General features: G+C 39.7%; 1 protein-coding gene across 1 annotated transcript in view; it reads right to left on the bottom strand.

Moving 5' to 3' along the window:
• Positions 1–10838: 10838 nt before the first annotated feature.
• Positions 10839–25170, bottom strand: part of CDK12 (cyclin dependent kinase 12) — a 45834-nt gene continuing 31502 nt past the window's right edge. The window contains 6 exon segments of the mRNA XM_028519899.2: positions 10839–14032; positions 17901–18353; positions 19285–19496; positions 21296–21427; positions 21901–22017; positions 23005–23082. Coding sequence (XP_028375700.1) covers positions 13347–14032; positions 17901–18353; positions 19285–19496; positions 21296–21427; positions 21901–22017; positions 23005–23082 — 1678 coding nt within the window. The 3' untranslated portion in view covers positions 10839–13346.

The following is a 25170-nucleotide window of genomic DNA, read 5'->3' as shown; positions in this document are numbered from 1 at the left end:
GCAGCTTTGAGGGATCAGCCAGGTTGACAGACAGGTGGGCAGGGTTATAAATGTTGGTGCACTCTGTGCCTCAGACTCACTGCCAGACCATTTCCAGGGGCATTTCCTGCTTTCTAACAACTGCCTATGCCTCCATCCACCCCATCCTAACTCCAACTCAAGGTATATGCCTCTCAGGGGAGGGAGCACCTTACCCAGAGCTGGCATTTACTGAAGCCTACTGCTAGTGCTGTCTAGATCGCAGGCATGAAAGAGGCACTGCTGAGTGAGGAGCCCTAAGATCAAAAGGGTAAGTTGATGTCACCTCCAATGGCAGGAAAGGCTCTGGCACCCGTGCCAACTCTCTACAGGCACCAGACAATCCCTGCCACCTGAGCTCAAGACACAGGATCACCAAGTGGTGGGGTCTGCCCTACAGCAATCCAGTCTCCACTCCCGGGGGAGGTCTGGGAATGAACAGGGACAGACTCTTCAGAGTCTGAGATCCTTCTCCTTGGGGATGGACACCAGATAAAACATCTTCCCTCAAAAGATCAAGGTATTCTATAAGGATTCCAGGCCACTGGGCAAAATGCACATCTTCTAGCTTCAGATTTCTAGAACCAAGAGAAAGGTGACCTGTCACTAGACCCTTCCTCCCCAGTGTCAAATACCATCTGTTTATTGGCCACTTCTCCCATACCCACTAAATGGGAAAAATGTTTCTGAACTACAGAAAAGGGGATGGAGATTTAACATCAGGAAGTTCTCAATAAAAGGTTATGGCTAGAAGTCATCAAGGCAGAGAGCTGAGTCAACAAGGCCTTCCTCTTGTTGAAGATATTTAACAACAGAGATAAATACTCCCAGAGAGAAATATGACCCTGCTTGGGGTTGGTAGGTGGGGAGAGGAGCACACCTACCTGGCAGCAAGAAGGGTGAGGCTGAGTACTAGAGGCTGGTGACCTGCCTGGTTCTGTGCATTGAGGACACAGAAACAGCCTGTAGGCCTCTACTTCTGGTGTCGAGCACAGTGTTTGGATAGGTGGATCTCCCATCTAACCTGGAAAGGAGGTGGAGAAGCTGATGAGAGGTAGTAAGAAGGGATAGCACTGCCCTATCCTGACTTAGAATAAAGGAAAAGAAAATAGCTTCTTGGGGGAAACAGGGCTATGTGTATGTATGAGGTGGTAGGTGTGTGTGGCAGGTATCATAGAGGAGAGGCTGAGAGTAACCCATATCAGCAGCCCACCGAAGAGAAATATCCATTAGAACAGGTGGCCAACAGGAAAGAACAGGAATGAAATGACTGCTGATGCAATAAAGGGGGTTAACCCACAATAGCCAGGAGAGAAAAATGGTTAATCAGAAGGTAGGATACCATAAGAGGGTCAAATAAAAAGCTAAGGAACCACCTCTGGAAATCACTGGGAATAAGAAACTTTCCTGAGACAGGGTGTGAGAGAAAACATGTGAGAGAAAACGTGTGTGTGTGTGTGTGTGTGTGTGTGTGTAAGTCCCTTCCAAAAGCAGGCCTGTATCCTCTGATTGACTTTAGGTTCCTACCTGGCTTAAATCTGTGAAAGACATTGAATTTGCCAGGGCTCCGGATATCAGGTGAGACTGATCGGTGTCACCAGATTCCTCAGGGGCCATCCCTCCTGTGGCTACTGCCACCTGTAAAAAAAAAAAAAAGACAGGTTACATTAGACATGAGACAAGGGATTAGACACCGAAGAGGGTCTTGGGCCTTTTACCCAGGAGCATGGCCTTGGTAGGTAACAGTGATGGTGATGGCTACCATTCTTCCAATTCCCTGCAACCTGAATTCACGGGACCCAGAAGAATGTACTTTAAGTATGCTGCCAGAGAGAGTTTGAACTGTTTTAAGAGCCCTACTTCCAGGAAACTAGTTCCCAGTCTAATAAAGTAAAAACCATGGTTCCTATACTTAAAAGTAAAGTTTAAGAATTCAACAGAAATAGAAGCTGTGAAACCCAAAATTATAAAGGGCGACGAAGGTTCAAGGTGAAAGCAAAGTTAATGCAAGGAGATGACTGGAAGAGGCCATTTAGTTTTAGATCAGACCATCCGCTTGGACACAAGTCTCTCTTGTCCAAAGCAGCTTCTTCAAGAAGGGCTCACAGGCCCCCCTACCCCCTCAAAATAATCCTATGAGGCAGAAAAAGGATGTTCACAGGAAGCAGACATGGTGGAATTTGAGTATGTAGGTCTATCATATATTTCCTAGATCAGTGATTTTCAAGCTTTTTCATCCCATGACACATACAAAATAATTACTAAAATTCTGCAGCACACCCCCCAAAATTTTGCTGATCTGACAAAAAAATAGGTACAATTTTGATTCCTTCACATATGATGGCTATTGTGTTGGCTGTTGTCATTTTTAAATTTGACAATCTAAAGGAAAAGAGGTCAGTACCCCTGACTAAATAGTCAGGTATTGCATGTTTTAAAAATTCTTGTGGCACACTGGCTGAAAAGCGCTGCCCTAGGTAAAGGTGGACCAACTCCACCTTCCCCCTGTGCTATCAGGTCGGGTGTGATGGAGAAAACTCGAGGCTTTGTACTAGGCTCTATTTCTTTGTTATTGGGAGACAATGTTCACTTTGCAGACCCACTGCCCCTCTGACCTAGACCCATAACTCTATCACTGAGAAGGCCATATGGTGCCTTTCTCCCTCCAAGATTCTGCTTCCAGCTTAGGGACTCTTCAGCACTCCCCTCCCTGGTCATCAGTGGCTCCCAGGCTCATATGCATAAGCATCAGAAGGGACCTGTAGATACATCTAGGGGAGGTCCAAAGAGGGGAGTGAGTCTTAGCATCAGAGGAAGGTAACTTCAGAACCTGCTGTGCCTGCTGGCCCACTGAGTACATGATCTAGGGTTTAGATCGCTGTGGACCACCACCACACCCCCTCTTCCATCTCATCAAGGGAGAAAACCAGTAACTCAAATTTACAAAAAAAAAAAACAAAAAAAAATGGGGTGGGGACAGGAGTTCCCACCCCCAATTTCCCTGTAATCTCAAATATCCCATTTTACTGTTCTGTAATCCCTCCTACTCTCAGAGACTTCCTTTAGTTTCCCGGCAGGTGAGATGTGTTTTGTTTCTCTCTTCCTCCTGATTTTACTTTTTAATATAACTATATTGCAATGTAAAAGAAACCTGAATTGAGGTTTAGGGGAAATTCCTCGTATTGCCTCAAAGAGTCTTTTCTGGTTCTCCAACCAACCCCCAGAGATGGTGGTGATATGCTCCTTGAACTTGGGAGTAACTCTGAGGGCATTAGGTCTTTCGCTATGGCTGCTATTTGCTTCCCAATAAACCGGAACCCTTCAGTCTAAATAAAAATTAAACTTGTACAATTTGCATGTCATGGAAAAGTTAATCTTTGAGGTAAACATACATAAAGCTTCTTCTCAGTTTGTTTTTTTTTACAAATTTTTTCATGTTTATCTTTCCCCCTCAGTCTGCCTCTCCCCCCTCAAAATCTTACAGCCCTGCCTTCCTTTTCTAAGGGAGCTCAAGGGCTCTCAGGAGTTGGTGATCTTAAAAGTTTGGGGCCTCTATACTCAGGTTAAGATTCTGGTTAACATTCCGGCCACTTGGATTCTAGTCTTGGCTGGCTGCCACTACCTTACTATGAAACTGTGGGCAAGGCACTTCCCTTCCCTAAGCCTCAGTTTCCTGCTCTGTTACCCGAGTGGTTGAGTTGGGTGATCTCTAGGGTCCCCTTCTGGCTCTAGCCATCTATAATTCTATAAGGGAGAAGACACAAATGTCTTTCCATCAGGAAGTGAGACACTCCTGCCCTTAGCACCTTCTCTCTGGGTCAAGGCCATAAGAAGCTCCTCTATAGATGCCTGCCTTTCTCATGCTGGCATAATTAAGGGGAAAACAAGTGATTTAGGAGGCCTTCCTTTAAATGTCAGATTACTTCTATTACTAAAAAGATATTAAGACAGTGATTTAACTCTAACCCTGAATCTTGATAAAGCAGAGAGGAGACAAGGCAGGTATAATGGGCAGAAGAGGGTACAATAAGTATGCCTCCTCACAACACACACACCCTAGACTATTTAAGAGTCTGAGCACATTTTTGGCTTTTCCCTGGAGAGCCCCATATAAGTAATGGCTGCTTCTCTAATACAACTGTGTGTGGACATGTGTAAACACATTCAGAACATCAACATACATGTCCAACCAACGCACTTAAGTTCACTCCTGTTCTCTCCTTCTTTAGACCTATATATGCCTTGTAAGAAGCTATGGTGGGAGCACAAACCACATCCCAGTCTTCTCCCTCCCTAAAGTCAGAAAGGAAGAGACAGTGAGACAGGAGCTACTTGGCTTCCTATAAATTGTTTTGTCCTTCCTCACAGCTGCAATCAGAAGCTAAGGGCTCCCGCAGGCCTTGTTCTGATCTGCTGCAGGCGATGGAGGGTTTTTGAAACGGAGAGGACTTGGCTGCGGCCCCGTTTCAGCTGCCATTGGGGCTGGCTAATGGGCTCATTCGGGAAGACCCCCGCCTGCCACACTAAAGAGTCCCCCGCCGACCCCCTCCCCAGTCCCAACCCAATTAATAAATGGGGGCTCCCACTTTATGGCTCTGGGAGCAGGAACTAGAGATACAAATGACCCCCAGGGAGGGACAGAAAAAGGCCTTCCAAGAATCAAGCCAGAGAATTGTGCATCCACAGGCACATGCTGCCACAGGCTAGTCATATCCCATTTTCAAAGCATTAAAGGGGAAGAAACTGAAACAAACAAACAAACAAAACCACTCTTTTCTTTCCCAGGTGCGGAGTGGGCTAGTACTCTTCAAGTCTACGGGCGCATCCCAGCGATAAACACTCTTTAACCTGGTTTCCGTCCTGAACAGGACAGAGCTCTGCGAACATCTAGGTATACACCACATGCACAACTATTTTCCAGGGGGCGTGCACCCCCTAGACTCCGCAACACTGAACGAAGACACATCCCACCAAGTACTAATAATAAACACTTCCTACTTCTTAAAAACAAAGCAGCTACCACTTTCCAAGCTTTCCTCACCATCAACAGCATAAATGTGGCCTGTGGTCATCATCTTCAGGCTGTCTTTTATCCCTCCCCTCACACTCAAAACTATCACCAAGCCCTGCTAATTCCTATGAACCCACTTCCTTTCTTCTCATTCCAGTCTTACTCTAGTTCAGGTCCTCAGGGCTTCTCACTGAACCAGAAAAATGATTACCTAGGCAAACTTTCCTGCCTCCTTCACTCAATACAGCTGCAAAAGTCTTCAGCATCACATTCACCTCATCATGCTCTGCTGTTACCACTTATCAAATTAAATTCAAATGCCTCATTAGGTCAGCAAGGCTGCCCCTCTGACTTCATTTCCTAATATTCCTTTCCTGTACCACCCTGACTAGTCCATTCATAGCCCTCTGCACAAAACACACATAAACCTTCTTTTCCATGTTTCCCCTCTAAGTACCATCCTCTCTTCTGTTCCATGTTCACTATCTTCATTACCTTCTTTCCTGGTTAACTCCACTTTTTTCTAATTATTCCTTTACTTTGGCTCCCCTATTGCTAATTTTTAAAAAGTACTTTATTAATTTTAGAGAGGGGAAGGGAGGGAGAAAGAGGGAGAGAAACAGTGTGTGGTTGCCTCACTGGGGACCTGGCCCACAACCCAGGCATGTACCCTGTCTGGGAATCGAACCGGTGACCCTTTGGTTTGCAAGCCCGAGTTCAATCCACTGAGCTACACCAGCCAGGACTCCTAATTTTTTTTTTAATACCCCGACTTAATACCAATTCCCTACTTCCCACTCAGGTATGAGACTTATCTCATCCTAGACCTAGAAGCTTCTTAAAGGTGGGATCCTCCATGATTTCACCCCAAAAGTTGCCCTGTACTCAGGATATGACTCAGCTAAAGACACTACTCCCTCTCCACTGAAGCAGCCCTCATGGTATAACTCTTGGAGTACACCAAACAACTACAAGGAGTACAGTCTTAATTCTCAGTGTCAATTTTCAAGTTGTCACCTGCCCCTACCAATACTGAACTTGGCACTGAGTCTTTCCAAAATTACAAATTGTCTCATGACTTCAAAGTGCATTGCAAAACAAACAAAAAAACAAGCACAAGCACCAAAAGAATGTGATTACCTCCTTGAATCCTAGTATATAAACACTATTTTCTCTGAAGACCCTTTAGGATGAGAAGCCCCATTTTATTCCCTATATCTAAGATTAATCCTATCCTCTCAGGTCATGACCCAACTTTCTAGAATGTAAGTCAATCCCAGAGTCACTAGTAATACTGTTCCCTACTGGCCCTGCCTCTAGCCTATTTCTGACCATCACATTTTTTGGAAGGTCCTTAGGAACAGAGAAGTTATTCAAGAGTCTCTTTCAACTATTTAATGAGCACTTCCTTAAATTAACCTCACTCTCAAACCCAACTCTTTACTTCCTCGACTTTAGCCCGATGTGGTTAGACAGGAAAAAGTTATCTGCCACTCCCCTCTCTCTCCTACATATGCTCAGGATAGTGAGATGAATTTGTCTTTTAACTTTTCCATCCCTTAACCTCGGGTGCTTACGAACCAAGGTAATAAAAGCAAAGTGCTTAGCAGAGTACCTGACACATAGCAATTCCCTGACAGTGTTGGTTTCTGCTGGCTCTCCCTTCTTCCTCCCAAGACCTTAGGCTTCTTTCTGGGCCTGTTCCCACCCCACCCCGACATGCCGCTGGCTAAAAATGGCACTCAACAAAGGAATGTCCTTTGGTAGTTCTAATATTCTGGTTAGTTTGCTCCTCTACATACTACCTTCACTTGGATCTAAAATGAAGGGGAGAGGAATAGCACGTTTCCAGGTTGACCTAAATTACATTAAAACTACCTGCAGGAGTTTTAAAACTCCAAAAATAAAAATAACTTTTTAATGTGATGCATCCATATCATTCCCTCCTTATTCCTGAATTGTTCTCTTGAACTATGAAGATAGCAGTGCTAAGCAAAATGTCCCTATGAGTTATTTGTTTAATATAATCTAGCTTCCCTAGTGAAAATGTCTTCATAACATCCCCCAGACTAAGGGTTCCAGGCCCAACCTCCAACCACAAAGATAACACTACTATTACAATGGTGCTTTAATATGGAGCCTCCCTGAAATGAATTGTGAACCTTTAAGGCATTATCCCTGAAATTCCACTTGCCCAACCACATTTTTTTTCTTCCACTACAGTCCTATCTGTCCTTTGTAAGTAATTATATGCTGTCTCTTTCCACATCTCAGCCAGCAGACTGATCTAGTTCTGCTTTCTTCCCATCTCCTCACTTGCTTCCTTTTTAACGAGACCTTTGGCCCCCTAACCGAAATGGCAAATAGTGGTAATAAGGCCAAACCCAGAAGTTCCTGAATTTATAAAAGGGATCAGGCTCCTCCTCAGCTTTGTCTTTAAATTCAGCCTCTCTTCTCCAGAACCAAAAGCATTCCAAACTGCACTAACTTTGGTGGAGAGGGCTGTCTGCCTATAAGATGATCCTCACCAAGGGTAGTTCTGAGACACAGGAGCGAGGAGGATCCACTCCTTGAGACAGCCCATCAGACAGGCTCCTTCAAGGAAGGAAAAGACACCCTCCTCCAAGACCCAGGCTTTGTTCTTCCCTTAGCTGTGACTGTTACATTGTAGCCTTTTTAAGGGCTCTCCATGCTGCCTCCTCAGGGATGGCTGGCTTGGATAAAATGCCCTTCAATCCTTTAGAACAATCAACATTATCTTCGGTTTACAACCATGGCATAACAAAACATCCAAAAAAATCCATCTAATTCTAGGTCCTAGGGAACCTATGTCTATGTTAATTTATGTCATGGTTATATTCTCTTATTCCAGAGAAGTATGCTGCGGCTGAGGGCTATATATTGAGAAAGCTTCACTAACAACCCATCATCTAGAGTACTGAAGACTAACTTTGTATCAGACTCTTTCTCTCAACCTTGGACTACTGATTTTTGAAATAGAGAGTATAGAGACAATCCAGGGGCCCAAGTGTTTTTGGCACCCTGGTGATTAATCATCACAGTATCAAGGCAGCCCTCAGCTGCTTTCTCATGGGGAGATAGCAGGGCCCTCTCCTCACCAAACTTTTACTTCCCACAGACACCATCTGCAACTGAGCTTAGAAATGTCATCAGCAAAAGCAATTCTCAGGATGAGCGAAGAGGATGGAGTGAAGGTTGAGATTCTGTCTTTCCTAGACTAGTAAAGAGTCTCTTGTACCCCACACAACATAAATTAAAAGCTCCTCTCACAGCTCCTAGCAGTGAAAACATGGTTACTTTGCTTTCTCCTTCACCTTTCACCCCGTAAGTTGAGGATCTAGAAGAGACCTTTGTCTTCTGAATTGCTTCTGGCTACTCTTCAAAACTGCATAGCAACAATCACTCTAAATACCTCTCCAGGTTAAGCAACTGATACCTCTGGTAAGGCCTGAGGCATGAGAGTTAGGTAGTGAGCAGGGATAAGGAAGGAAAACAGTGAATGGAAAGAAGGTGGAAGAGAGACAGCTGCATGTGGTGAGAAGTGGTAGGGTAGCCTAGTACTTCCTTTGGGTGTCATGCTTCCCCCAAGGTCTCAACTCCAGCTTGGAGTTTTCCTACATCCGCAAAAAAATGCTACACGGGGACAGTAAAATTAACCTAAGTGTCCAGGAATGCTCACTTTGCCTCTTAGGACAATGAGAAAACTTAGCAGTACCATCTCTGCCCTGAAATGGTTGAGTACTTACTTGAGGAACTCCCCATTTCCACTCTGCCTAGCCCTTCAGTTGACTAAGTTGTGAATACAGAAGTAACTCAGTATCTAAAACACAGTCAAGCTATGGGGCAATTTTTAATAACAATGGAAATCCCAGTTTATCACCAAGAATATTAATTAACATCCTTGAGGCATGAACCTTACCACACAGTTAAGGATACCTATCTGGGAAATGATGGTGCCTAAGCAATTAGGTACTGAACTGTATAGTCTAGTCAGAAGTAGCCTTGGGTGTGAAAAGAGGAAAAAAAGTCCATTAGGTCCTCAGCCTTTAGGCCCAAAATTGAAAAGATAGCCATTGCTATAAAGTGGAAATATTCTCTAGAAGGTTGAAGATCACACTCTTAGCCATGAACTTCAAATATATAGGTTGAAAACCAATTCCTTTTCTCTGGAGGTTAACCAAGAACACAGGATTCCAGGAACACAAACAATCTTGAGCTCTCCATCCTCCTGGATAAACATGTGACAGCCCATACGCAAAGGAACATACTTGGGGTCTCAAAAACACTGGGCAACCCCTGTCACCACCAGTTTTTGAAAATTCAACTTTTTCCTAATTTCCTTGTTCTGGTGTACCCCTTAACTTTGTGTAATTGCTCACCCTGTTCCTAACTTTCTGATACCTGTCTCCTCTTTTCCTGTCTCCTGATGAGTCTTATCTCCTCTCTTCCTACTTACATCACAACTAGCAGGAATGCAGACCATACTACCAAAAAAAAAAAAAAAAAAAAAAAAAAAAAAAAAATTTCAGTGTGCTAAACCATGGAAGAGAAGGGAATGCAATTATCTCCTCAGGTGGGGTAGTAAATAGTTTGGATAATAGGAATTTTAGCCTTATAAACAACTTGGACTCACTTCCTAGATTGGCAATGTCTCAGGAAGTCTCAACACAGCTAGAACACAATTCCCATGCTGACCTTACTCATGGTAACACAGGAACTGGTCAGAGGTGGTGGTGGTGTTGGTGGTATTGCTGGTTCTCAAGAGACTATTCTTTGGTCTAAACACCTTCTTACCAACTTCCCTTGACGACAGGTGAGCTCAAACCCACTTACCTCTCCTTTCAGGAGGAGTCAGGGTACATGAAGCTCAACTCTTTTGATGGCCTGGGACTATCATTATTTGCAAAACTGTCTTCTACTTTGAAAAAATCACATTTTATGGCTTCCTGCAACTTTTTTTAATTCTCTCGTTCCTAGTCTAGTGTTTTGAAGCACCTCTTCAAACCCTAAGAACTTTTTTTTTGGTAGTTTATGTATCTATGGCGATTCTGAAACAAAGAACCCCTAAGATAAAATGGAGGGGAAAAAATGCCTTTTATACCTAATAGGATTTGCTCAGAGGGTACAGATTAAGAAGTAAATGCAATGGAGCAAAACTGGTATAGTAACAGGAAATATTTAATTTTCCAATCTCCACTTTCCATTTTTATAAACTGAAAAAAATGTAATATATTACAAAATATCTGTACATAGACACGGTACACCCGATGGGGGGCAAAAACAAGAGAGAGGAATACAGTGTCAGGAACCTAAATCAGGGCGAGTGTGGTGGCAACTGACACTTTTCTGATGTAGCATTCTCTCTCAAAGCCTACTAGTAACCATTTTAGGACTGTAACTGTATATGCATATTGTATATATATGTATATATATACACACACACACACGTGGTTGGGTGATGTCTATGGCATAAGCTAACAGAAGTCCTACTTACAAATTTGTGCTAACTGCCCTGCTTTTAGACATATAGATCTGATGTCACTTTCAAATCCTTATCATGCCTATGGAGAGTTGAAGAAAAAAACTAAGAAAACTGGGTCAAGAAAAACTGTTTTCAAAACCACAAAAATAACCATGGTCAAACCAGTTTTGCCTCTCATTCATGAACCAAATCAGGTTTCTCATCTGTTCAAAATAATGTATTTAATGGACTTAATAGCTCCGAGGGTACAATACTTAAAATAAAACCACTTTCGAATTATTTGAATTTGTAGTTTTCTAATAGTCAAGTTGAAATTCTGCCAAACCTTTACTTCCATCACGTTTATAGAAAACACAGCTGAAAAATTAACAAATACCTTTTCTTCCTCCACACAGATTCCAGGATACTTAAGTGAGTTTCTTTTTTCCTCTGCTTTTAGAAACAGTCAAAATTACCAAACATTTTTTTCTTTTTCACTTTAAGGTTAGACTCCCAAAATGGGGGCTGGGGGTGAGATGGAATCATGCACACACATACACACGCACACATACACTCACCCCCTTCCCTAGTAGCAGGGATGGGTGAATGGAGCCTTAGGGATATTATTTAGAATATTTGGCATAATTAAAAATAAGAGGTGGGAAGGGAAAAACATTATTGATGACTGATGATAACCAAAATATAATTAAAATATATAGACATTTTTTATTCATATTTGGTGGGAAACCAATTTTTTTCCACTGGATACTTTTGAGTTCTTTAATCAAAAATGGGAATGGGACCCAATGCCTCAAATTCAAATATTCTAAAATACAAAGGGCCACGTCCGAAGACTAAGAAGTCAACAGACAAAAGGTTCAGATAAACTTGAATGCAATTTACCAATACCTTATCAGTGAGCCTAGCAAAGCTAATTGGACACCACTGGTATAAAAAGTCATCAATGCCAAAATGGCTGGAAGGTTCTTTCTAATCAATGTTTGGCCCTGAGGGCAAGGCCAGACCAAAACCCAGAGAATGATAAAGAAATACACACACCATAAATCTACCAATTTCAGTGATGGGGAAAAATAGTCTTCGTGTAAATATCTGAAGAGGGTTCTTCTTTCATTTCTCTAAAGTGTTTTATTAGTGCATCTTTCTCTTACAAGTAGTTTTTAATTTTTTAATATAAGAATTTGGCATTAAAACATGAAACTTCACTTTAGTTCTGAAAACTATTCTTCAAGATGCTGAAGCACATTTGCCTTTTCTTTGTAAAAGAGGGAGCTAAGCTATGTTTCACCAATGTCTAAGCCTGTGCAGATAATTTATATGAATGTGCATGTTTTTAAACACATTATATGCTGGTACTCACAGAGAAATGGAAGCCAGAATGAGAAGTTTCCCAAGTTATCCCACCCTGAAGCTTTTCCCTTTTCCATTTCCTGTTTATAATAAAGAAAAACTCTTGCCATGAAATCATAATTTAACCCTTTTTACCAAAACCAAAACCAAAACTCTCCAGAGGAAAATCCTAAAAGAACTGGCAGGATATACATGCTGAGATATGTATATGTCAATACTATTCTTTCTCATGGTCTGCTCTTTTCAAGTTATTTTTTAAGAAGGTCTTGGGTATTGATATATCTTCAGAAAAATACCCACCCTAAACTAAGTTATATTTCCATGTATTTTTCAGGATTTTTTTCATTTTGACAATATTACAATGCTGTTTCAAAAGGGGTTATTTTTGACATAAAAATATATGTGTAAACAGTATGCTAACTGCTCTTACTGGCCCTCTAAGTGTGAAGGCATAATCAATCTCTAACCCCAGCTCAGCAGCAATGGCCTAGGCTGTCTGCATTTATAAATCAACTTCACCATCAGAGCATGGTTTAAAAAAAAAAAAATTCAGAATTGAAGAGTTACAGAGAACAATATAGGAGTTTGAATTTCCTTTCCTTTATTTCAAAAAAGGTAAAGAATTATCCCAGGTTCTTGGGCATCTCAACAATTTTTTCCAAACAAATGTCTCGAAAAGAGAGACAGAAAAAGAAAAACTCTATAGTCAGGGTGAAAAAGGGAAAAGATGGGGTAAAGTCTACCTACTTGCCCAAGAATGCCACTTTCTGCAGCCTGCTTCAAATGCAGGGAGTGAGGGCATGTCTTTTGCCAAAGCAGAACAAACTTTAAGGCTGAGTAATTTATTTGGAAAAAAGGAATGTTTAAGATGCTCAATGGGGGAAAAAAAGAGTTTACTTGAAAGCAAAAATGTGACGTGGTAGAGAGGAAGGAAACATTTATTTCAATCAGCCAATCACTTTTTTCCCTTACAGCAAAAGCCTAAGAGCAGCTCAAATTTTGTGAACACTATTCTCTTTAAAATATAAAACAAAACAAAGTACTAAATCGAAAAGAACTATTAAAAAAAAATCCAAAACTTTAAAAACCTAAAGAGAGTCTCTCCTGAGCCATCTCAAAACTGAAACTGTTTTCTTTTTCTTCTGCTCAAAGAAGTGCAGGCAATGAACTAATAAAGCATTTACTTGTCAATTTAATGGCCCTCTCCATATTCTCTACTTGTATCTACTAGGTAGAGTTGAAGTAAATGTTCTGGCTCTAACCCATCCAGGGGGAACTGGTGCCAACATCATTATTTTGGAAGTCGCCTGCTTAGTAGCAAGTGAGCAAGGAATACAATGGATAGCTTTGAAGTAGCCAAATGCAGATGATTACCTCACTCTGGCAAATGATTTCATTAAAGGTTCAGAGGACTGGATGGAAGATGGACAGGGAAGGAATCTTTCAGGACACTGAAGTCTCTCTGGATTAGTAAGGAACTCCTCTCCCTCTTCCCCCTCTTGGCGGGACTCTTGTAGGACCCCGATAGAGTTTTCCATAAGCAGAAGACTGAGCTGGGACCCCCCAGCTAAGGCCTGCTCCTGAGCTGCTGGCTCCACTGGTTCCAGGTCCCAGCTCCCCATAGTTTTGCAATTTGGTCTCTGCATGTGCCACAGAGTTGCTGCTTCCCTCAGCCTTCAGGAATGGTTGCCCGACCACTGAGTGTATTGCTAAGGGGACCCTGGCAAAACGGAGGTCCTGGTCCCCTGGAAACTGCACTGACCCTGTACCCTGGTAACTGCTGGACTCCCCAAGGTGGCTCACAGAGCCTGAGAAGGTCCTGTTCTTCACCAGGGTCTGGGCCAAGGATTCTGTCACAGCTGGACCCGAGTTGCGTTCATCAGTGTCAGTGGCACTGAACCCTGTTTCGGGCCCATCAGTGTTTCCATAAGTCCTGTTGGGATGGGGTCGGGTGGAGTATTCCATTGGTCTCATGGCCTGGTGCTCATGTGGCAGGCGGCCAGAAGGCTCTGCTTCAGGCTGGGATAAAAGTTGCAGCAAGGCGGCTGTCACGGCTGGGTTCAACTCCTGGGGGGCGCTGGAAAGATCGCCTTCAACCAGAGGGGGTGGAGGTGGCGGCGGTGGAGGTCCAGGGGGCTCAGGGGGCCTCTTCTCTGGTGGAAGAATGTGAGGAGGACATGCTGTGGAAGGGTTACTTCTTTTAAACACCATCTTAAAAATCACATGTGATTATAAACACAAACACACACACACACATACATACTGCCCAACATAAACATATCAATACAAGTAACCAAAATATATATAGAATAAAATCTTAGGATCAGGAAATGTCAATTTATAAATAAAATCAAGTGATTAATAGCAAAACAGATGTATTCTGGATCTAACAGCTGGTGTAAAAAGATCACATGTTTTAAATATTGTTCTGATTTTTGTCTGAGATTTCCTCCATTTCCTTCCTTAAGGAACTGTTCTAATATGTAGGCTGTTGGCAGCCTCCTGCCCCTTTTTGCTGTTGAATCAAAACATTAATGAAAGTAAAGTAGAAAGAAAGAAGATGAGAGGGAACAATACACAAGCTACAGTCACATTTCTAGGACATAATCTTGCTGTACAATAGGAGACCTTGCGTGGACTCAGCTAATACATTTTACAGAATGTTTAATAATATAAGGTTAACACCTGAAATAGAACTTAGAGAACATACAGGAGAGATGAAATTTAAAAAAAAAAAAAAAAAAAAAAAAAGGAACCCTTTCATTACCATCATGTATACTTGCTTCTCCAAGTTCGGTCCCTCTCCCCATAACCACATTCTAAAGAAAAGAATGTTAACCACCACTGTCATTCAGCGTCCTATGTTACAGTAATTATAAAGACCAAAGTGATTATCTATAATAATTTTCTATTTTGTTTCCCAATCTCCTGCATTTTTTCCATACTATGACTAAAATTACTGTAGCAATAGCATGCAGAATGGACTGTTAACATCTATTTATCTTGGAGACAGTGATAACCAAATATTCAGAAATGTATTAAATACTATATACTCTGTCTTTCCAAAGATCTTTGTCTTTTTCAAACCACTCCTCAGACTTTGCCCTGCAACTGCCCGCTTACTTTCCCCAAGCATGCCAATTGTCTGAAAATGAACTCCTGCCAAGACAGCAGAGTAGAGATGTAAAATGGCATGAGTCTGAAAACATATAAAACCAAGTTGAGTCAAAACAGTGCATTTAGACAGTTGGAAGTCACCCCACTGAAGAAAACGCTTAATGTTTTGAGGTATCTTCCAGACGATGGATTTTTCTTTTTCCTTATTGAAGCATATTTTGAAATGTCGATATAGTCAATTCCTTTTGTCTGAGCTAGTGATATAAAGTTATTACTTAAACAAGCAAAAGGTGGTTTTTAGTTATTAGATATTTTGGTAGCACATTTACCACAATTATATTTTGCAAATATAATCAATAAAGTAAGTATGTATTTCCTTAGTGTGCAGATAAAAGCACTATGAAAATACTACAAAACTGTCAGGGTATGCAGTGGAAGGACGAGGTCAGATGCTATATATAATATACATAAGTAGGACAACCAACGATCCCAATTCACCCAGGATTGATGAGAGGGTTCCCAAATTGCCAACTCTCACTTTTAAAACCAGGACTGTACAGGGTTAAGTTGGCTACCCTATAAATAGCAGCTGCCCAAGTAACTTGTTGACAGACTGGCTGGTTGACTAGGTGGTAGAAAAAAAATGAATTTAAGGACAAAAAATTAGCTATGGAAAACTCATAACCTGAAAAGTAAGCATTCTGAAAAAGGAGAGCTAACTGGACTACAAACATCTATAGATTTCAGAACTTTTTAATGTCAATGCTACATATCTCACTACATAAAAACATCACAGTACCAGTTATTTTTAAAAGTATTTTTTGGACAATACATGAAATAGAACACCAGGCTGTTGTTGTTTTTAACACTGAGGGCAGACAATTTTAAAAATGCCCAACTGCAAAAGTTGTCAAAACTAAACTTACACTTTTCCAGGCTTACTACTTTTCACATTTAAATTCTTTTATGTTAACTAGCCTAGTTGTTTCAATAGAACTAATTCTTGAGCTCAATTTCACATTTATGAGAAGATGAAAACTATTTCAAAGAAGCAAAAGCAGATGGGTTGTAAAAACTATTAAAGGTTAATAAAACTTCTTAAAGGAATTAAAAATAAAGATCACATTAAAAAATCATACTAAGATTTAAAGTGTTAACAACATTACCAATCCTTAACAGTCTGTACTAATGGAGGGCGATATTAATGAAATGTACAAATAACTTAAAAACTTTATTTGACTCATCAGATTTCAACCATAACCTTTCCCCAACAAGTACAGAGAAGCTAAACAGTAGCCAAAGTGATCAATTTTCACCTTCTCTGGTTTATTTAGTCTGCCCTCTGGTGGAAGTGCTAATGAACAGTAAAATGGCCTTAAGAGAGGCAGCAGGGGAGAAACATGACAGACATAGGAAACACCAACTGGTTAACCCACCAGGGGTGAGTGTAATTATCAGATGTGGCATTTTTACTCTCCCCTGAAAAGCAAACCCAACAATTTTTGGCTATAAGGCAGGCCTTAATTTTAGTTCAATTTCATCATTTCGCTGATACCTTGTTGGCGCAATTATTAAGTGAATTTCTTTTAATCACTGTATTATTTAATTTGAACCACTTCTTTCAGGTATTTTGATTATAGCTAAATTTTTTTTGAGGGAGATGGGAGGTGGGTATGAGAGATGATACAAAGAGGCTTGCTTTAATTCTAGATTAGCTTTCTCTTATCCCATGTTTTGAAGTCTCTTAAAAAAACAACTGGAATCAGATGACAGGATAGCAAAGTTAATTAAGAAACACAATTAAGAAGGTACACAAGTTCTAAGTTCTGGCTCTGCCAATAATATGGTTCCAGCAGTGAAACCATAGGTAGGTTAATTTAAATTCCCTGGATTGCAGTCTTCCTATCTGTAAAGTACAGGAGTCAGTTTCATTTATGTTATCTTCCAGTTCTAAAGACTTTACATATGAAAAATAGCTTATATTTTGACCCTATACCAGTGGAAATAAGGCATATACTTTCTGCAACATCCCATATAAAATGTGAATGCAGAACCCTGAAATTGAAGGTTAGTGAATCTCTTCAACCCTTGTACTTCTTCTCATTCCTCAATTCATGAGGTCTTCATGGACAGTGAAATTTCCAAGAAGTTGAAAACACTTTTTAGATAAGATTTTGCAAAGACTGTGAATCAGAATTGATTAGGAAAACTTTTCCTTCTAATAAATTGCATGCTGTGGTCATGTAAGATCGAAGTATAACATATTTCCTTTTTTTTTTTTAATAGAATGCTCATTTCCTAATCTAAAATCCATTCAATTGTCTCTTTCAGGAACACAGCTTTTAAAGGAATCATGTTTATATGCTATTAGTTTTTGAAAAGGAAATGTATAGTGTTATTTACTTATTATTCCCAGATTAGTTTTCAGGAGATTAACAATGATATTTTATTAGGTTTTTCTTGAATGTACCTTTCAGACAAGACTCTGGTATCCAGCATCCACTACACTAGAGTAACATTTACTATTTGCACAATCTGATGATGGTTTGTTTGGAAGGCAGATTTTCAAGTGCAAGTATTAGTTGGCCACTCTATACACAGTGGTTCAAATGCACCACTAGCTATGGATGTGGTTTTTGTGAATTAGAACACAGGGGCTTTACTTACCTATCTCCTAGGAAATGGAAAAACAATCAGTATATGAAAGGTGCTTTGAGAAGCTTTGAGACTTAAATAAAAGAAGCCGGGCAAGAAATGCATCACTTGTTGGTACGTTCTCCTGTAGACTAGGTTACAGAAAAACTGAAACCGAGGCCATTGATGTGAAAAAAGAAATATTAAAGAGACTTTTTAAGAGGATCAACAGCACCTGAGCTCAATGAGATTCATGACCGGTCTGTTTACCTGCTGCCTCCTCCTGTGGCATTGTGGGAGTTCTTCGGGGCCCCTGTGGCCCACTGTTTCTGTCACTGTTGTTTTCCTCCAGGTTGCCTGCTGGCTCCTGGGTTTTCATCAGCTGACTCAAGAGAACTGCCAACATATTCTGCATGTCAGCTGGTGTGCTTGAAGCTTCAGGGGTCTTCTGTTCTGCTGACGGCTGGACCACTGGAGCAGGGGGTGCCTCCTTCAAAGACTCCTCTGGGGCCATGGGCTCCGAGTCCTGCTGCTGGGAAGTGGCTTCCGTTAGGGCATTGAGAGATTGGTTCAGGGCCTCCAGCTGCTGCTGTATCTCAGGGTTGGAGTGGATATTAAGCAGCTGCGCCATCTGAGGGATGCTTAGGTCAGTTTGGCTCTGCAGCAGGTTCAATAACACTGCCAATTCACTTTGATTCAATTGTTGTGTGATGTCACCGAGGCCTGTGGGGAGAGTGAAGCCAATATAAGAGGATAAGGCAGGGCAAAGAATTTTTGCTTTCTTCAACTAACAACAGCAACTTATAACATCCAGTGAATGACATTTCATTTTGAATGTCTCATTTTTCATGCCTCACATCATCAAGACACATTTTGTTACTCTGTATATTACTGCTTAAAAATACATAGACTACCTCAATCATCTCTGTATTGTAAAGTAAAAGTTATTTCATTTTACACTTATTTTTCAAGGTCAGTGATTTTTCTACCCTTACTGTACATCAGAATTACTAGGCTTCTGGCCTCATCCCTAAAGATGTGGCAATTGTTCAGGCTTGTTTATTTTTAAAGCTTTCTGGATGATTCTAACGTGTAGCCGGCATTGAAAACCACGGCTATAGGTGGACAGGGAAGGGAAAGTGAGCCAAGGAAAAAATATCTGTAGTTTAGAAAAACTGGTGGTACCACAAACTATTTTGTTATAAAAGTTCATTATTCTACAGTTTTGGATATATTTAGATCAGATCACAGTCTTCAGAACTAACTACATTTTGCAATTGAGATTTAACATGACTGGATTCTATGAAGGTCTTATCAAATCTAACATATACAGTGCTCCAAATTGTGTGTGTTAGAGCTCCATGGATGAAGAGATCTTAACTTGAATTTGGCTTACCTAATTTACTGATTTATGCCACAGATCCCATGAGGCTATAATATTCCTTATTTCAGAAATAGAAAACAATCTATCATAGGCTTTCTGGACCACATATACAAAATTTGGTTTATCTCCTTTTCCATAAAATGAGAACACCAACCTCTTTATAAATGCTTCAGTGGCTAAAAATTAAAACACACACATCCTTGCACTTAACCTTCAAAACCTGCCAAAATGTGCTTTAAAAAAGCACGTAGTGTCTATCCCAGCACTGACCTATTGCATCCCCAGCCCCAGGCTCCACCTTGCCAGGAGCAGGCTGAGGTGGTGCTGGACTGCTATTCTTCACAGGCTCAGCACTTGTCCCTGAGGTAGTTTCTTTTCGAGAGGTTTTGGATGGAGGTGGCTCTTCTACCACAACACCACTTTGTCGCTGCCGTCGCCGTTTCTTACTCCATAATTCATGGCAATCCTGCCAGTGGGGGAGACTGAAAAAAGACAAAGCAAAGGGGAAATATGTGTGGGAATGTGGTAGTGAGTGAACAGAACGAGATATTAAAATGGGAAGGCAAAGAGCAGTGGGAAACAGCAAAGGTAAGGAAAAAAAAACAGAGAAGTTAGAAAACAAATAGTAGCAGTATAAAAAGAATCATGGTGTACAACAGTCTGAGAAAATAAAAGTCAAAAAGCCCAAAGGATTTCTACAGTGAGAAATAAGGCTCTTGCTAATAACCAGAGACACACCTGCTATATAAATGCCCACATCCAGCCAAACAGTTAAGTCTTATAACTGTTTTTGGTTGGTATAACAAGAAGAAGAATGTTACTGGTCAAATTTCAGTTGAGAATAAATAGCATGGAGATGACTGGCTTGTTAATGGCTACAAAAAGTCCAGGCAAAGTGTGATTTAAATAAGCTGGAACAACATAAGCATATCATGATTAAACACCCTCTGTGTAAAATCAATTTAGGTGTCATTTGGTCTGTGAACCAGACCAAAAACTGATTCATTCTTCTTTCTGCCCACTGAATTTCCTTAAGTGGATATTTTCATTTGTGGGGTTTATGAGAATATTTTAACATATATAATATGTTTCCAGGTTTTCCCATGATAATGCAAACAGTCCCAAGTAGGTCAAATCTTCCTATAATAAAGATTACCGTAGCCAAAAATCTATTACCAGAGCTCCCAAATTTCAGTAAAAAGCTTTATATATTTCAAGCCACATTCAATGTACCAAAATCCTAGTACAATAAATTTCTTTGGAACAATCAAATTTGTAGTTACTACCTATGCATATAGTAACATCCTATTCATTTAAGACACAGACTTTCTATAAGAAAAAAATGCCCAAAAAGTCTAACATGAAAGCTATAATGCTGTCAGTGATAAGTTCAAATATAAAAGATTTTTTATTTGCCAGAATGTGAGCTGTGAGTGTAGAACCTCTAAGGATCTTAGAGAATAAGGAAAATTCATAAAACTCTGATGAAAGAGACACATTCAAAGACCACATTTTCTATTCGAAATTCAGGACATGGGATCTAACAGTGATACAAACTATTTAAAATTAGGACTGTCCTTGTAAGTGTGGAATATACACGGTCATCACAGACATAGGGGATTCAAGTAGATGGAATAATTAAGAGTGAAAACTAGCCCTGGCTGGTGTGGCTCAGTGGACTGAGTACCAGCCTGCAAACCAAAAGGCTGCCGGTTGGATTCTCAGTCAGGGCACTTGCCTGGGTTTTGGGGCCCAGTTAGGGATGTACAAGAGGCAACCAATCAATGTTATCTCCACATGGATGCTTCTCTCCTTCTCTTTCTCCCTCCCTTCCCGTTTCTTTAAAAAATAAATAAATCCTAAAAAACGAAAAAAGTAAAAACTCAAAGGAATACCTTCAAAGAGGTTCTTAGGGCAATAAACTGGGCATACAGAAACAAAAGATAGTTTGAGTCAAATTAGAAGAAATATTGTATCTAAATCTATTCCTTATTTTTTTTTTAAAAAGTAAAGGAATAAAATATCCTATCAATCAATAAACTGGGCATACAGGAACAAAAGAAGATAGTTTGAGTCAAATTAGAAGAAATATTGTATCTAAATCTATTCCTTATTTTTTTTTAAAAGTAAAGGAATAAAATATCCTATCAATCATAATACTATTTGTGGGTACGTCTCCATCTGCAGTTCCTCTTTAAGATCAATTATTTTGAGTTTCTCATCTCCTAGGCCTAGGGGAGGAGGGGAGGTTTAGGGTCACTCCATGAACACCAGCACTTACTCTGGAGGATCCATTTTACTGAGGTCAACATCTTTAAGGAAGTCACTCTGTAGGGTCTGTTCAGCTGTGCAACGTTTGCTAGGATCTAGTGTCAGCATGTGGTCCAGTAAATCCAGTGCTGCTGAAGGAATGCTGTGGAAAGGAAGAGAGAGAAAACAAGTTCACAATGACCCCACAGTTCTTAAACCTGTAACCTTGCATCAAAGGTCTCCAAATTTCCAGTTCCATGAAAAACTGTGGAAAGGGGGTTGGAAGCTGGCTAAATAAGCAAGCAGGTTTTTTCTTCCACAGAGAATTTAAGAAGTGCTATAACACAAGTAGAAAATATGAAGCCAGCAATTACATTCTTTTTATCTTGGAAAGATCAAAAAGACATGAAAAAATACACATATTGTTGAAAATAAGTTTTCTATCATTTAAAGCCTTCAAAAAAGAAAACTACAAAAAGGCTGTGACAGAACTTTGTTAAAAAATAAAATGTTTTCCTATGGTGTGCTGCCATAATAAATTGGGACAACACTAACTCCCTAAACCAGGAAAAGGCCAAGTATAAACCAAACACCAGTCAAACACAGAAATTAGGTATATATTTTTACCAAACTCACAAAGAGAATTCTTCTCGTAGACGCCTTCTATATTGCTTCTTCGGTTTCATGGTATTGAAATAGGGCAGCTTGATAACATCAGGCCACACAGCTGGACAAGGGCTACCACAGAGTCGACTGAAAACAAAGCAGAAAGCAGAAATAAAAAAGTGAGTAAGTCAGCATCATGAATTCTGGAGATTCTAGAAGCAGAAACGATTACATCCTGAGAGCTTATTAAATTAGATGGCATGCAGAAAGAAAAACCTGACCTCATTGCTTTAAGGACAGAGGATTAGGACAAAAAGAACTGGTTACAAGACAATGACGAGAAAATAGTGGCAGAATAGTTTAAAATGATCCAAGTATTTTGTTTTGTAAAACATGTTTTTAATTCTCCACACAGGTTTTCATTACCAATTTTGTTCAGTTCAGTTAGTGTTAATTACCAAGGGCTGAGCTGGCCCTATAATAATATCCCTACAGTAAAAACTCACAAAAGAAAGACTAAGGCTGAAGATTTTGATGGAAAATTGAGTTTACTGCATAACAAATAACAAGTTATATACTACCTTTTAAAAAGTCTACATTAGCTGGCTGTACTCTTTCCCCTTATCTTATTGAATAAAACAACCCAAATCCCACCTTGACCCCAACCAAGCCTTTCTGAAACCCTCTATTATAGGTTCTATTTTATAATTATCTGCATACATGTTGTATCACTTACTAAACTCTGAGCTCTTTGAAGGCAGGGACCTACTTTATTTATCTCTGAATCCTAAAGTTTAACAGAGAAAAAAATTTGTTACAAAACAGGCTCAATAAATGTGTGCTGAATAAATATGATCTTACTCTAACCTAAGAATAGAGTAACTATCCTGAAAATGACATGCTTTTATATGAAGAATAAAAAACATGCAAAATAAGATCTAAAAAGTAGGTGGAATACAACTACTTTATATAGAGCACATTGCAAAATACATGGTAAACCTGAGTGAGTAAAGAGAAACTTATGTGGACACAAGGAATACAAAATCATTTAGCAGAATGGTTGAAAAGTGTTAGAAATTAGAGGACATGACTAACTATCACACTTAGGCACTCAGAGCACATGCACAATTATACCTGATCAGTTCTAGCTGAGCCAGTTCCAGGTTGGCTTGAAATATAGGCTTCTTTGTAAACAGTTCCCCAAGGATGCATCTAGAAAGAGTAAAATTGAGAGGTCAGAAGAGAAATCCCTGAAGCCTAATTAAAGTGTGTCTCAATAAACTTTTATAGTATATATAAACTTTTATAGTATATATACCATGTTGTAAATCAACCCAAAATTGCAGTGTCTGAGTTTCGTAACAGAAAATATATTTCTTACAGTGAAAATAGACACTATAAAGGATTTAAATTTGCCAGCAGATCAAATCCTTGCCAACTATAAAAGACAGTCTATATATAAGCATAGAAAAAGAGTCAAGAGTCCTTTTCTATATATTTCATTGTAAATTAAGAAAATAACTAAAGACTAAAATATCCATGCTTCATTTTACAAGGATGCTCAGCAGTTCCTACAGTGTAACTATACTATAGCCCTCTTGGCACTATTTGTAAAAAAAAAGTTTATTGTCATTAGCCAAGAACAGTTTCAACAGGACTGTCACAAATACATTATGCTTAAACACCTTTATCATTTTGAAAAGACCTTTCAAAAACTATATTGACATATTTAGTCTCCAAATTTTTCTCCACAAATTACTTATTAATTCCAAAAGGAAAACTAGTAACAATTCAGTGGGAGGAAAGACAACCAAGTGACCAAAGTTAACATCAGTAAGAGGCAAACAGGGTTTATGTTAGTACAAATGTGATACCTGAAAAGAACACTTATAGAGTGAATATTCCAGCCAAAAACTCATAACCTGAACCTACTGAATCTGTAGTCTTCAAAAATGTAGAAGTTATGAAAGACAAAGAAAGATTAAGGAACTATTTCAGATTAAAGATGACAACTTAATGTAATAAACGATACTGGATAGAATCCTCTATCATGTGAGGTATTGTTTCCAGGACATTATTTAGGGTAGTGACAAAATAAGAATACGAAATGATGCCCTGGCTAGCGTAGCTCAGTGGATTGAGCGCGGGCTGGGAACCAAAGTGTCCCAGGTTCGATTCCCAGCCAGGGTACATTCCTGGGTTGCAGGCCATGACCCCCAGCAACCCCACATTGATGTTTCTCTCTCTCTCTCTGTCTCTCTCCCTTCCCTCTCTAAAAAATAAATTAAATCTTAAAAAAAAAATACGAAATGTTAAATATTGTATTAAATATAGTGTATCAATGTTAAATTCCCTGAATTTAATAATTATATGATTATTTAAGAGATTATCTTTGTTCCTAGAAAATGTACATTAAATATTAAGAGGGAAAGGAGCATGATATATACAACTACTTTCAAATAGTTCTGGGAAAAAATATTTGGTATATTTATAAACATACATTTTATTCTATTTATATATTGTAATACATACATACATACATACGTATATACATAAGTGAATATAAAAGCAAATGTGTCAAGATGTTAAAAATTAGTGAAGTCCTGGCTGGTGTGGCTCAGTTGGTTAGAGCATCATCCTGTAAACCCGAAGGTCATGGGTTCAATTCCCGGTTAGGGTACATACTTAGGTTGTGGATTTGGTCCTGGCTGGGGCATGTACAAGAGGCAACCGATCCATGTTCCTCTCACATTCTCACCCTCCCTTCCCCTATTTCTAAAATCAGTGATTATGTCCTTGGGTGAGAATTTTTAAAAAAATTAGTGAATCTAATATGAATGAATCTCAATATAATTATGTTGAGTAAAAGATGAGAGAGGAGCCCTGGCCAGTTGGTTCAGTTGGCTGGAGGGTCGTTCCATAAACCAAAAGTTATGGATTCAATTCCCAGTCAGGGCACACACCTAGATTGCATGTTTGATCTCCAGTTGGGAAGTGTACAGGAGGAAACTGATTGATGTTTCTCTCTCACATTGAGGTTTCTGTTTCTCTTTCTCTCTCTCCCACTCCCTCTCTCTCTCTCTAAAACCTATAGACATATCCTCAGGTGAAAATAAAAAATTAAAAAATCAGATAAAAAACGATGCAAGAGGAAAAAAGAACATGCGCTCACTGTATGATTCCAATTCTATAAAATTCTAGGAATGAAAATTAATCAACAGTGGTAGAAAGAAGAACAATGACTGCCTGGGAACGGGATGGTATAGACAAGAGATTACAAAGCAGCAAATGGAAACTTGT

Source organism: Phyllostomus discolor, chromosome 8, assembly GCF_004126475.2.
Source record: "Phyllostomus discolor isolate MPI-MPIP mPhyDis1 chromosome 8, mPhyDis1.pri.v3, whole genome shotgun sequence".
In the NCBI taxonomy this organism is placed as follows: Eukaryota; Metazoa; Chordata; class Mammalia; order Chiroptera; family Phyllostomidae; genus Phyllostomus; species Phyllostomus discolor.
The sequence above is the reverse complement of the archived record's forward strand: the minus strand, read 5'-3'. Positions and strand labels throughout refer to the sequence as shown.